Here is a 13778-nt window from a genome sequence, read left to right as displayed (position 1 = left end):
AGCTTGTCACAGGGACATCATCGTGAGCAGCCAGTGAAATGACTCTTCTCTCTCTTCCTCTCTCTCCACACACACACACACACACACACACACACGCAGACTAATTAAGCTTCAGTAATGTTCAAGTAATGAACCAGAGTGAATACATTTAAGTATAATTTAGGCACAGTAACTGTTTTCCGTTTCTACTGCAGCCTTTAGAGAAAGGAAGTGAAATGAAGATGTTTTCCTCAAAAATAAAAGCGCCACAATAGAAATAGAAAAAATAAAATCCATAAAATGGAAATAATGAAGGGAAAAGCCATAAACTCAAATTTAGAAGTGCGGTACTACAGAAAAGATATTTTATTAGTTTCCACCTCTGACACTGAAATGTGTCACTCAGTCCAAAGTTACTATGGCAACAGCTGAAGCACGCCACTTTGTATTCTCACTCAGCCCGATACAGCTGTTCGCCACAGAGGGACTCTGAAATGCCCTTTAATTTCGATCTGAAATGCCTGCCATTTTCACACACAACACACATTTCCCCTGGTGCAGTTCACCTACACACACACTTCCTGTCTTTGCTTATTTCACTTACATATTTATCTATTTAACTGCCGGTTTCCCTTCTGTTGGATCTCACCAGAGGACTTGTATATGTTACAAAGATTTCTACAAGCAAAAATAGACATGGAGATCAATAAACATTGGCTACGGCTCTTTGTCTTTCATGTTTTCGCGTTGCGACTGTGTGTGTGTGTGTGCACTGCTATCCTGGATTGGAGTTTTGGCACAGATTTCAAAGGCCTAATCAGATGAAGGTTAGCATTCTGCATGGTTGATGAATAGCTGCTCTGTATGCATTACATTGTATATGTCAGAGTCACTGGGAGGTCTGCTAAGACTGCGAGTGTGTGTCCGGACTAATAGCGCTGATAACCACTCGTTTCATCCACAGACTATAATATTTAATGCTGCCATGTCAGCCACCTCTCACATCCACCGCTGAACTGATGCAAGAGGCAAGCTGTGCAAATGTATTGGGACTATGTCAATAATATTCGTCAAAGGCCTGAGTGAGAGAGGGAAACCCCACCCACAGATACTCTTCAGCTGCTATATATCACCCGTCTGTGAAGTTCAGTGCATTCCAGGAGTTATTCTGCGCTGAAGTGCTTCACCCCACCCTGTACGTACTGTATCGACTCTCTTTGATTATTTCATCTTGGCGCAACATGGTGAGTCTGCAAAGCCGTTTTCTTCATGGTTTTAGGGAGGATTTCTCTTTCAAGACATAACAGTTGTAAAATCTCCTCTTTGCTATCAAACATCCTCTTTAGGCCTGAGCAGCAGCGGGTCTGAGGCTGTGATGCAAATGTTGCAGAGACATCACGGACGTCTTATGATGCAAACATCTGTCACGCTATCAATATTTCATCAAATGTAAACATACTCTGAGATATATAAGACAAGTGTGTGAGTGAAACAGACAGTGCCCACTGTAACTCCAATCGTACCTCTAGCCACTGGCTAAAGCACACAAACAACAGCTGCACAACAGCTGACAGTTCCCCATGCATTGAAAACACACACACACACACACACATTCATACACTACAAACTCATGTCCTGTTGCAGTCAGGGGTGTGTTGTACTCATACATATACAGCTCCAACACACCTGCCACAACAGAGCACAGCTGTCAAGTGCATCGCCCTTTACCCTACATGTAACCTCACTGAGCGCACACACCCTCATACACGCAAAGCCTACTTTAGCACATATATGAGGAAACACGCAGTGACTGGCTGATTGTGCGCCGACACCTGAGCACACAGCAGCTCGTACAACAGGATTCGACATGCACCAAGCCTGCACAAACCAAACGCACACAAAGCTGCGCAGCTTATTTCAAGTTTAATGTTTGTGCTGATAGATAATAAGATCGATAAATGGCAACGCTGGTAGACTGTGAAATGATCTACAATAAAACGTCTTAACACTGAATTCAAATAGGTTTTATACCCTTTTCAAACTCAAATGAGACATTATTCAGTCTTCTTTATTATTGAAATTTTAACCAATTTAGATTCTGAAATGAAAAGGCCGATACAGACATGCAGTTATCAATGAAATTATTTATGTGGATCAAATTAATGGTATGGTCTCCTTCAGGATATCTACTGTATGTTTTATTAATAACACACACACACACACACACACACACACACAGAAAGAACAGTGCTCAAGGGGAATGCTAATAGGCTTACACACACACACACACACACTCACTCTCTCACACACACACACACACACACACACACACACACACAATAAATGTCAGATTCATGCCACACTGTAACTAAAGCTCAGCTCCTCCTCCTCCTCTGCCTCCTGCATTCACTGCTGAAGGAGGCCGAGTTCAGTGGAAAGGAGAAATTTCAGCATCCACTCTCCTGAATTTGAATGAAATGGAACGAAAACCAGATTGGACAAGAGAAAAGGGGAAAAAACGGGAGGGCAGAACATTTTATAACCCATAAATAAGTGATGTGCCTCACTTGCTCTGTATCCCCCCCCCCCCCACCTCTCTAAAACATTGCCCCCTTTTTCCTCTCCTCCCTCCACTCTGCCCCTCGGCTTGCTCGCTCTCTCTATCTTACCATCTTGCTGGGGGTGGGGCTGGGGGGACACGATGAAAGGACCATGAGTGACAGATAAGTAGATGACTATGCTGTCCCAGCCCTCATTAAAACTCTGCGCTTATATCATCCGCCACTCGCACCCTCCCCCTCCGCCTCCTCCTCCTCCTCCTCCACACCGAGCCCCGGCAAACGATACCCCTGGAGAGGAAGAGACAGAGGCGAAGGGAGGGAGGTTCTGCTCATCAGTTATTCCTGTTCTCTGACCTAACTTGACAACAAGCTCCAATAATGAGACAAAGAGGGATGAGACAGAGATTTTGCCCCAGACCAGGATGTTGACAAGGAAGTGAACTGTCCTAAATTGGCAGATAATGGGCCTGCTGTGGCCCAGTCTGCAACAAATCATTGTCCAAAACCTCCTCCGCCGTGTTCTGAGGTTCCTCTGACTACAGCAGATCTCAAACATGTGGTCAGGCAGTGTCTTGTTTTGACATTTAAGAGCCTTAACCTATGAACACATTGTGGGTGAGTTGCAGGGTGGGATGCAACGCAATAATGGCCTTTTCTGTTGTTCTTTTTTTTTTTTGTTCACAGGAAGCTTTGACATTTCAACTATAACCCAGTGAGTCAAACTGTAAAACATCTGAACCTAAACAAATCACGCAATGTGCGCCTCAGTCCAAGCAGACTTCAAACTATAATCAAACATGATGCTTAAAATAACAAATGTGTCACTGGGTTTAGAGCACAGACTACTGTATAATCACGGATAAAAGGCCACAAAATTGCATTAAAATCTGGAAACCAATGCTTAAGATACAACAAAACAGTAAATTAATATGCTTGTTTATTCAATATTTTCCACTGATTTTGGTTTATTCATAATCTTGTATAAAAATTCATGAAAAACCTGACAAGCATTTGTAGTCCAGTGTGTTTCTAAAGCCACATGGACTTTGGAGTGCATGGAGAGGCTCCCTGCATGCTTTTAGCCGCAAGCAGGAAATAATCAAGAGCTAGGACAATAAGTACAATAAGAGCGTGTTAACAGTCTTTTTAGGCACTGAAGTCTCTGGAGTCCCATGTCAGGACCAGTGATGAAGGATATGTCGTTTCTTTAGTTGACTGCTTGAATGGATTTAAGACTACGTTATTCACACCAGCACTTCCAGTCGAATTGAAACAGAAAATAAATAAAAATACAAACTTGTGCTGTCAAATTGGAGCAATACTACTGTCCACTGTGATTGAGGAAGTAAACAGGGCTACCAAAGTTAACAGGGCATGGTTTCCCAGAATGGGGTCAAGTAAATGTCAAAATAACATTATCGAGGAGACGTGTTGGAGACACAAACTGACAACACATCTCTGAACATAAACGGAAAGGAACGAAAAGCAAATATGGAAATTCTGATGCCAAATCTGATTTAATACGACGGAACAAACGCTGATTGCGGTTTATTACTTGGTCCCGTAATGCTTGGTTGAAGACTGGCCGTACAGCCCGTAAAAGTCAGGGTGCCTGGCTGTCTGTGAGGCTTCCATCAGCCCCCTCATGGGAAAATGCTGCAGCGGCTGGCTTGCAGGCAGCGGGGCATGTGGGGGAAACTCCTGAGAGGTCATGGAGGGGAAGGAGTCTGACGCTGGGTACGGAGGCCGGGCACGAGCAGCGGGGGCCCTGGAGCAGCAGCAGTTATTAAGAGTGCACATCAGTACTTTCCTCCCCTCATACATGGCTTGTTGCGAGGCCCCTCCGCCGGGGAAGTGGGAGGGGGGGAATATGGTCCCTGAGTGGTGGCTAGAGCTGGACCCTAGACCCACCATGTGATGGGCTGAAGTGTCAAGGAGTCGGCTATGGCCAGGGCCAGCCTGAGGATTCTGGGAGAGGCCTTCAGAGGAATACATGGATGAAGCATGATGGCTCTGGTCAGCGAGAAAGGGTTTTTTGCTGCTGTAGAGCAACGGTGGAGGATTCTGGGAGGCGGAGTTTGCTGTGCTACTCTCCAGGAAAGCCATGCCGTATTTCCTCTTCTGCAGTCCTGAACTAGTGCCCATGTGGGGGCCAGCAGAGCTGCTGTGAGACTGGACAATCTCAAGAATGGGTGCCTCATTGAATGGTTCTGAGAACGGCAAGAAGCGGTGAAGAAAGATAGAAGTTATTTCTGACAGAAGTTACAGAAATACATTTTTCACTGATCTTTATTTAGCAACGTTTTCTTACCCTCCAACATCTTCCGCAGGTTCTTTTCTCTTGTTGAGAGTTCGGATAGCAAATGATGAGAGTTGAGTTGACCGACTCTGAGCGGAGGGATGGCACCAGTCAGGTGTGAGTTTGACCTAAAAAAGAGACGCAAATGCAAAATACTGTGACTAGATTCAATAAACCGTTTACATCCCTGGTCAAGGACGCATTCTGAACTTTGAGTTTTATTTGACTGGAAGCACACTCGACTGATGTATACCTTACGTCCAACAATCTCATTTATACATGCACATTTTGATTAGGATTATGTGAATAATAGGAAGAGATATAACATGCAGTTGAATGCATATTTCTCTTGATTTGCTAGGGTTCTCCCAATTTGCAAAGGTTACGTTTGCATGGACAATTCCTTGGTTTTAAATATATGAAAACTAAATTGTGGTTGGAAAGAGAGTATTTGATTATTCAATCAGTGCGTATGAAAGCGTCACTGGTTAGTTCAAAGAAAGTTAGATCTTTGTGGAAAGAAAAGAGCACAGGAGCATCAAGTGACCACGATCTCTAACCCTTCAACATAATAACAAACAACAGATGCTAGTTGCTTGCTGATGAATACGAAATGCAATCACGTACCAGTGAAGTGAAATAGAAATGCTTACCTGTCCATTAGCAGCTGGTAAGGTTTCGTGTTCTGGGAAAGACAACAGGACACACAAGTCATTCAGCATTAATCTGCCTGTAAAGGTCTCACTAACAGCTGCTATGAGGAGGACGAAGACAATGAGCCTGCTGTGGTCTGCCTGTGTACAATGTGTATGTGCATCAATGTTTGTGTGTGACAGTCGAAATCCAACACTTGATTCTGTGGATACTGTAAACCATTCTCAGTTGGTGTGTGCATCACGTGTGTGACATGAACACATGTGGAAGAAATGAAAGAGAAGAGCAGATTTATACCTTCATGAAGTTAATGCTGTCTGATCTTTGGAAGAACGTCTGTACTGAGCTCAGGAGTTTTTCCGCCTCCTGGCGCTTCTCGTTGAGCTGCAGAACCTGTTGGGAGTTTTTCCTCACGTACATGGTGAAAGTGCTTTCCAGCATCTGCATGGTTTCAGCCTGGTTTGACTCGAGCAGCGCATGCATCCTCTGATACTGCGCTCTCACACGCTCCTTCAGTTCAGACACTGCGTCCTGTGGAGAGAGGACAGGTTGGACATGAGTTCATTTAATTTACAAGCAATGGAGAGTACAGCCCAGCCTGTGATAATGGTTGTGCCTTCAGTGGCTCTGGAGGAGCTTTTGTCAAGTCTGACAAACATTACTGAAGGGTCATCCCTTTTGGTTTCATCTAGTTTGACCGCTCTTTCTTTAATCCACCTCATGTGAGTGCCCTGAAAGCGAAATATTAAAATGCTGGAGTGCCATTTTAAAAAGACAACTTTGCCTTTTTTACCAACTGTTTCTGCAATTTATTAGCATAAGCATCTAATCTACATAAATTATCTTGAACACCATTCAGCAGAAAGCATTTGAAGACCCAGGATGAAGAAAACAAACAAATCATGCATCAATACACAGTAATGAATTGATGTGTTCAGTTAGTGCATATGAAAGTAGATCTTTTCTTACCTCATTTTGTGAAATCTCTGCTTTCCTTGTTCAGGACTGAGTCATTTCTAAAATGCATTTTCCACCATAATACACTGGCTATTCAAAGCTAGAGATAAATCACATTTTCTTTTCATTTTCCAACAGATAACAAAGGTACCGAGTCACGTCATTACAGCCCAGTGTAGACAAAATTAGAGCACAAGGACCTGTACAGTTCAGAATGGTGTCCCTGTAAGTTTTCACCACGTGTGTGTGTGTGTGTGTGTGTGTGTGTGTGTGTGTGTGTGTGTGTGTGTGGTGCTGCACCTTCATCAGCGTCTTGTCGGACTCCAGCTTGGTGAGCTGCTCATCGACGTTCTGAACACGACCCTCCAGTCTGTCTTGCTGCCTCATTAGCATGGCCTGTGGAGAGATGGCATGCAAGAGATGGATTGGACAGATGAACCACAACAAGACAGACTAAAATAAATAAGCAAATAAATAAATACACGCTATTTTCTGAAAAACTCAGGCCTCTGGTGTGACCTCAGCAAACCTGGGGGCTGTCCATTAGTCACTGAAACAACCTCCTCCACAATCCTGATGAGACTGAGGAAACAGCTGCCAGCGACAACCTCGTGCATTTACCCATTAGGAGAGCACCAGCAAAGGCAAACACAATTGCACAAATACATCTCTGATGTAGTTTAACAGGGGCCGTGCTGGTGAAGTCTATTGTCGGGACCGGCCTACTTCCTCTGCGGGCTGAATCAGAAGCCAGTAAAAAGAGTCGGTAAACATAATCCTTCTCCATTTACTGCAGGAGATGGAAATCAATCTGCAGTCACGGGCTGACAGCTAACTAGGAACAGGGGAGGGCAGGTACGCTTTTTAATGAACTGTGTCTGCATGGGAAACTCACCGCGCTCAAGTAAGAGCAAACCTGCTGTCATGGCAACAAACCCTTGTGTATGTATTTATATGTGGAAGCTAATGTGCATGTGAGGGAGCGGGGAGGAAGCAGAGAGCAGGGCTGCCTCTACCCCTCTCTGCTTTCTCAGTTTGCCACATGCATTGCTCCCATTGTTTGCACTGGCCTCCGTGTCAGTGACAGATTGTCATGTCTGTGTGCATAACGCTGGGGTCTGCCCCCCCCCCCCCCCCCGCATGAGCGTGCATGCGAGAAAAGGGAACGGCAGGAAAGGCAAAGTGCTGTGGGGCTCCGCTCGCACATGCCAAGAGCGGACAGAAAGAAAGTGAGACAGACGTACAAAAAGAGAGTGAAAGCAACCGAGAGAAAGTTTGAAGTGAAAGAGAGAGAGATGGGGAGAACGAGGACATTCCTGCGGTCTCCAGTGAGCGAGGTTCAGGGTAGCTACATTGTGGTATCACAGCAACAGGCCTCTTCAGCTGCTTACAACACTCATGGAGTCTTATGTACAACAACTGGCCATCACGCTACACCACAGTGAACACTTCCAACAGTCTGTCTAGTTTCAAAAACAAAACACCCAAAGGACAAAAAGATAATGCTGCATCCTCTTCTGACTTACTCGTTAAAAGCGTCCTCTTTAGTGGAGAAGTACTGATGGTTTGTCACCTGTGAAAAGGCAGAAATGCTTCTTCTCCAATTCACCTTTTACAATTTAAGATACCTTTGCTTTATGCGACAGATTTGGGACGACTGTCAATGGAATCACTATTAAGAGAAAACAACATAATAAATGAATCAAGTATTTAAACTGTTAAAGCCACATAAAATGTTTTTTCTGGGCCAAAGCTCAACATTTGACACATCATCACCATGTCACGGTGCTGGTGAATGTATTAGCTAACAGTTGGCTGATTTCACATCCAGCAGACTCAGACCAACATTAAAATTTAACAACAAAGAACAGGTCAAATGCAAATGCAGGTCTATTATTCACTCTCCTTGTAGCTCTGCTTTGGTCTCCGCCAACTCCCATCTGGCTTCTTAGTGACTAAATTCTCTGCAATGTCAGTTGCTAACGTTGTTGCTAACCCTCCTCTCAGAGGTTTTTCTCTATCTGCCTGCTGTGGCTGATGAGAGCAGCAAGTTTGACCAAATCAGCAAAGTTGCCACAAGGCCATAAAACCAAAACAATGAACTGAAAGATGCTAAAAAGCTGCAGAGCTGTGTGGGGACTAGGAGCTGGATGATAATTCTTTGTGAGTTTGTCACAAAGTCAAACCACTCTCACATTACACAGCCATTTGATCTGTTGCTCAGATAAAAATATTGATTAGTGCAGCTTTAAGTGCTTATAAGAAAACTGTATTTCTAGTAATATGATCGTGCATTAATTGCTGCTTCCACATTGCAGTGTTGATTGTCAGTGTTAATGGGAGTTCACCCTAGAGAAATCAGGACGAATCACATACTTCATGGTTTGTGATGCTGAGGTCTGAGCACAAGACATGGGGACGAACCTGAGCTGATGAAGCAAGTTCAGCATCGTAAAATGATAAAGCCTGCCTTAAGGTAATTGTATGATGTTAAATTTTCAGTTTGGAGGAATGTAATTGACAGCTACACTCTGATTCTTTCATATTCATGGTCAGAAACCGAGCGAAGGAAGGTTTGACCGGCGATTGCACTTTGAACCATGATGGCACAATGGAGCAACATTATGACGAGTAAGTTCCTTGTACTGTTTGTATCACATGTTGTAGCAGCATGCACAAGGCTTGCAGATTTATTAAGACAGCTGCGCTGGGTGAGCGAGTTATGTTTGATGAATGGTTGGCCACTTCATCATAGCACATCCAGTCCTACTTAATACATCACCGATGAGGACACACAACACAAGCACAGGGCTGAGGCGGCAAGTTGGTGGAGTTAATCTTTGGGAAAATGCAGCCATTTGTCAGCGAAAGAGGAGGAGAAGAAGACTGCGAAAACATTTAAACGATGCACTGAAGCCAAGCGTGTATTCATCATGTGTGTCAGGCCTTAAAGATACGCACAAGCAGGCACCCTTTGGCTAACTAGGAACTGTTAGCAGCTAATGTTCCATGTTATTAGGTTAGAAACACTTGAAGCACATGTCCTGTACAGTATATACTCAACACATATTTGTCTGTGCCTCCTTGTCACATGCTGAAAACACATCCCACACCTGTATTACATCTTGCTCATGCAGGCAGTTTAGCTACAGAGTCCTCTCCAAACAATCTGATATCACATGTAATGACTGACTCTGCCCTGCAAGCTCACTTGGTAACCAGTTAGCTGATGGTGTTTCTTGTTCCATGCACTGTGTGCTCAACACTTAAAAACTTTTCAGACGGCACTCTTGCATTAATCATCACTGTCTGTACTCAGTGCAGTTCAGCAGTACCTTCTGTGTGACTGCTGTATTGACAGAAAACAGAAAAGACCACTTTGTTGGGTTGTTGCTATCGTAAACGGTGCATGAGCTGCTTTATGTGACTTGGCTTCACATAACGGCAACAGCTCTTCTGTGCCTGCATGTTTCTGCTCAACAACTGTGTCTTCCTCATTTTGCCGTGTTTCCTCCAATTCCCTTCTTGTCTTGTTGTGTGCTTGAAATAGCATAAGGGGACAGGAGGGAACTGTCTGGTTGCTGATCTCTCTGTAGCAGTGTGAAAGCCTACCTTTATCAAGATTAAACCCGCCAATGATCACTTTCCCCACTGTCCTATTTAGGCATCCAGACACCCGCGGGTTGCCAGGAAGCTCATGTTTAAATGAGGAGCCTCAGGCTCAATGAACAGAGAGCCTCTTTCACAATCAACTGACAACTATTCCCCACGTCTGATGTCAATGGACTGCCCTCAGCATTCTGAGGGACTGACTCACTCCAGCCCAGATACAAGAAACTGCAAACGGCAGAGCTTCCATGAGCGACGGTTTCCTGCTGAGGTGCCTGAGAAAACCAAGGTGAGGTTGTGTGGGAGGGGTCCTCCTCCGCCGGTCCCATGGACGACATTACGATTATATTACTTTGCCTTTCTTGTCTTGAAATTACCAGCACGCCTGCAAAAGGTTACTGTAAAAGCCTCCTTTGAGAGCCAAAGATAACCAAAGATATGAATGTTGGTTTTTCCCTCTTTGTTTATCCCAAAAGCAACACGAGTGCTGCCAAGGGAATTTAAAGTCCTTTTACCAAAATAGACCACAGCTCTGTCAAGGAGAACAACCTTTCAGTAAGTAACGACGAGAAGCCACTCTGGCTTCATATTACTTCAAGAAGCCCAACTTTTGCCTATTGCCACATTTATCAATATTAGAGTGCACTCTGTGTCTGAAGGCCCAAGCATGGACGGTGTTAATGTGAGAAGTGCCAGGACCTCTGACTTCTGGATAACTCCATTTACCCTGCAAACATGCAGTGGGAAAAGAAAAGAAAGATGGGTGGGTGTGTGCATGTGTGTGTGTAGAGAGCAGCTGTGGAAAGGGCTGAACAGACATCTTTTGTCCCAATAATAGCTCCGAACCAGAGCAACAGTTTGCACCGAAGACTTCAACAGATTTAGAACTTTGTGATGCACACACTGGAAAGAAATGCGCCTGTAACTTTCCCAACTGGAATAATACGATCACCGAACGTATCAACAAGACCGCAACACGGCAGATGCTAAAACTAATCTGATTCTCACTCCCACCCCTTCACAGATAGGGAGGAACAGGGAAGAAATGTGTATGAGGCAGAGTGGGTGGTTGTTTTTTTACACCTTACCACTTACATTAGACGTGAGAGAAGAGAGCGAACTGAAAAACAGTATAGAAGTGAGGAAAATACAGAACAGCCATGACACTCTGGCCTCATGTGAGGCGAATTCCTCCATGCATCTTGAGGTCAACCCTGCCAAGACAGATCATTAGTCACTTGTTGTGAGTTAGATTAACACACATACTGTAGAATCCACTTTCCTCCCTTCATTCCTGCCCCTGCCTCCCTCAACATTTCACTTGATTCAGCTTCCAGCTCCTGGGAAAAGCTGAAATGCAAACTTGGCTCGTGAACATTGTCACAAATCACCACATCTCCTTCTCAAAAGCAGGATGTCAGTTCATTTAGCAGCCCCTAAAGCCCTGCTAGTGCGCATTACCTCATCAACAGATCCCGAAACAGATCATGGTAGCTAACACAAACAAACTACATGTGGATCCGCCCCCGCTTCACATGGGTCATCATTTCCGGTGGATGCAGATTGCATCACAGCACTTACCCGAGGGCACAGGGCGGCTAATGTGAAGGCGTGGCGGAGTGGAATGTGTGGTTTGATCAAGGTTAAAAGCAGTGTGTGACGTATGTCTGCATGTGTGTGCATGTGTGTGCACGCTCATCTACGCCGAGGGGTGGCTTTCACCTGTCCAGTCCTCTCACATCAGATAAGATTAAAGGCGGAGGCAAAGAGAGAAGGCCTTTATAGACTGATGAACTGAAAGAAATGGCTGCTTCCTTGAGATTCAAAGAAAAATCCGTGGCAGAAAGTGCATCTATCAAATCTTGTGACTGCTGTCAGCTGAGTGAACGGGTGAGCAGGGGGGTGTATGCGTGGGTGCAATTTACGTACCTGCATTTGTATGCGCTGGGTATCCACATCGCAGACCGTGTGTCTTTGGTTAGTGCAGTGAGAGATGCAGCAGAATGGACACAGAGCCACCTGCTCCTCCTCACAGTGGAGCAGCCTGTACTCCTCATGACTGGGACAGGTCCAAGCACTCAGCTCCTCGGCGTCAACTAACAGGTGTCCCGGGGCTGCACACGGCTGCTGTAGGTGCGTCTGGATATGAGTTTGGCAGCAGGGTTCCTTACAGCGCAGGCAGACCTTCCGCACGGGCAGCGGGGGGCCCCGTCTGCAGAGGATACAGTGCAGCACGGCAGGGACTTTCTCAGTGTTCAAGGCATTAAACCGCTTCACTATGTTGGCAAGCTTGAAGTTCTTCTCCAGTGTGGGTTTCTGGTCGTAGTCATGGTTGCATTCGGGACAGCGGACCGCAGCATTGTCTTTGGCCCAAGCCTCAGAGATGCAACCCTTGCAGAAGTTGTGCTTGCATGGCAGCTGGATGGGTTCCTCAAAGACATTCAGGCAAATGGGACACAGGAGCTCCTCTTCGAAGCAGTTTTTCCAACTTGCATCCATGACTTCAGCTGGATCCAAACCGACGTTTTGTGACTAAAAGGAGCAAAAACTGAGAATTATTTTGTAAATATGAAATACTCTTCTGAATATTACCACAGACTTACTTTTACTTTACTTACACAAAAAGATGTGGGAAAAGCGAACCCACAGGTGGAGGAAATCTTTGGGAGTAAATGAAGAGGAGTGCATTACAATAACACAATTCGCTAATGGAGCATTTGCTGACTTTAGAGGAACAGGTAAGATTAACTGAAACCAAGTGCGACCACAGTCAAACTCCGACAAGCCACACAAAACTACAGTCATGACAAAACAGTTCTCATTAAGTACAATGCTCATTTCAGATCCGACTCGTGGATTTTTGCGTTGGGGAATTCGCAACAGGACGATACAAGCTGTGGCGTTTGAGAGCAAGTGACAACTTGCTGCGGAGTGACGCTGGAAACGGGACCCCGTCTAATAAAATGTCACGCTGGGCTCTTATTTAACGTGAAGACACTCTTCACGCCTCATGTCAAGAAAGCACTACACTATTCAAATGAAACAGATGTATTCTTATGGAATAAAACCAACGTTACCAACTATTTATTCTCCATGTCGTCGGCAGACTCCGGTGCACCTATAACGCCGTAGAGCTTCGCATCCAGCCCGCGATGAGCCCCGGCTCCTCCGCTCAGGTTACAGCCGTCTGTCCGACGTTCCGCTCCACGCTGGGATTTTCTCAGATTCCCGGCTGTTATTCAGCGGCTTTCGCTTTCCCGTCAACTCTCTGAGTAATATTTAATGGTAAGTGCAGGCAGACTGTGACTCGTCGGCAGGGAGCTCAGTGCTTTCACACCGACGGCCCCCCTCCGATAACGTGACCCGTCACAGAGTTGATAAATAGACGGGGAGGAGCCGAGAGGAGGAAGGCAGCGGAACGGCCACAGCAAACTCTACCGGAGAGACGGCAAATGACCGGGAGACACTGCTGTGACCTGCACCCCCCCCCACCCCGCACCACCGCCTGCTGTAAAGAGGAGCCCTGGATGGGGAGGATGGAGGCCCCGAGGGGCCAGTGAGAGGGTGAGTGAGGAGGAGAAACACTGAATCGCTCATAGCTTTCCTTTTGTGTGGACAAAGTGTATTTAGTGCCATATATATATATATATTTATAGCAGTTTTTTTTTTTTATCCCTCTCTCTAACTGTGTGTTAATCGTACTGCAACAAAACAGTTTT

The 13778-nt window shown here is 45.3% G+C and overlaps 1 protein-coding gene across 3 annotated transcripts; it reads right to left on the bottom strand.

The window, feature by feature from the left end:
• Positions 1–3460: 3460 nt before the first annotated feature.
• On the bottom strand, positions 3461–13450 carry trim8a (tripartite motif containing 8a). 3 transcript variants are annotated; one of them, XM_076743872.1, is made up of 8 exons: positions 13137–13450; positions 12678–12719; positions 11989–12591; positions 6751–6846; positions 5791–6024; positions 5493–5524; positions 4852–4967; positions 3461–4750 (listed from the first exon to the last, which is right to left on the bottom strand). In XM_076743872.1, the coding sequence occupies exons 3-8, from the start codon at positions 12556–12558 to the stop codon at positions 4092–4094; spliced, it is 1707 nt and encodes a 568-aa protein (XP_076599987.1). In that variant the 5' UTR covers positions 12559–12591; positions 12678–12719; positions 13137–13450; the 3' UTR covers positions 3461–4091. The 3 variants fall into 3 exon arrangements, with proteins under 3 accessions (XP_076599987.1, XP_076599986.1, XP_076599988.1); XM_076743871.1 differs by lacking the exon at positions 12678–12719 and having other exon boundaries at positions 13137–13414; XM_076743873.1 differs by lacking the exon at positions 12678–12719 and having other exon boundaries at positions 13141–13181.
• Positions 13451–13778: the final 328 nt, after the last annotated feature.

This window comes from Chaetodon auriga, chromosome 11 (assembly GCF_051107435.1).
Source record: "Chaetodon auriga isolate fChaAug3 chromosome 11, fChaAug3.hap1, whole genome shotgun sequence".
Taxonomy (NCBI): Eukaryota; Metazoa; Chordata; class Actinopteri; order Chaetodontiformes; family Chaetodontidae; genus Chaetodon; species Chaetodon auriga.
The sequence above is the reverse complement of the archived record's forward strand: the minus strand, read 5'-3'. Positions and strand labels throughout refer to the sequence as shown.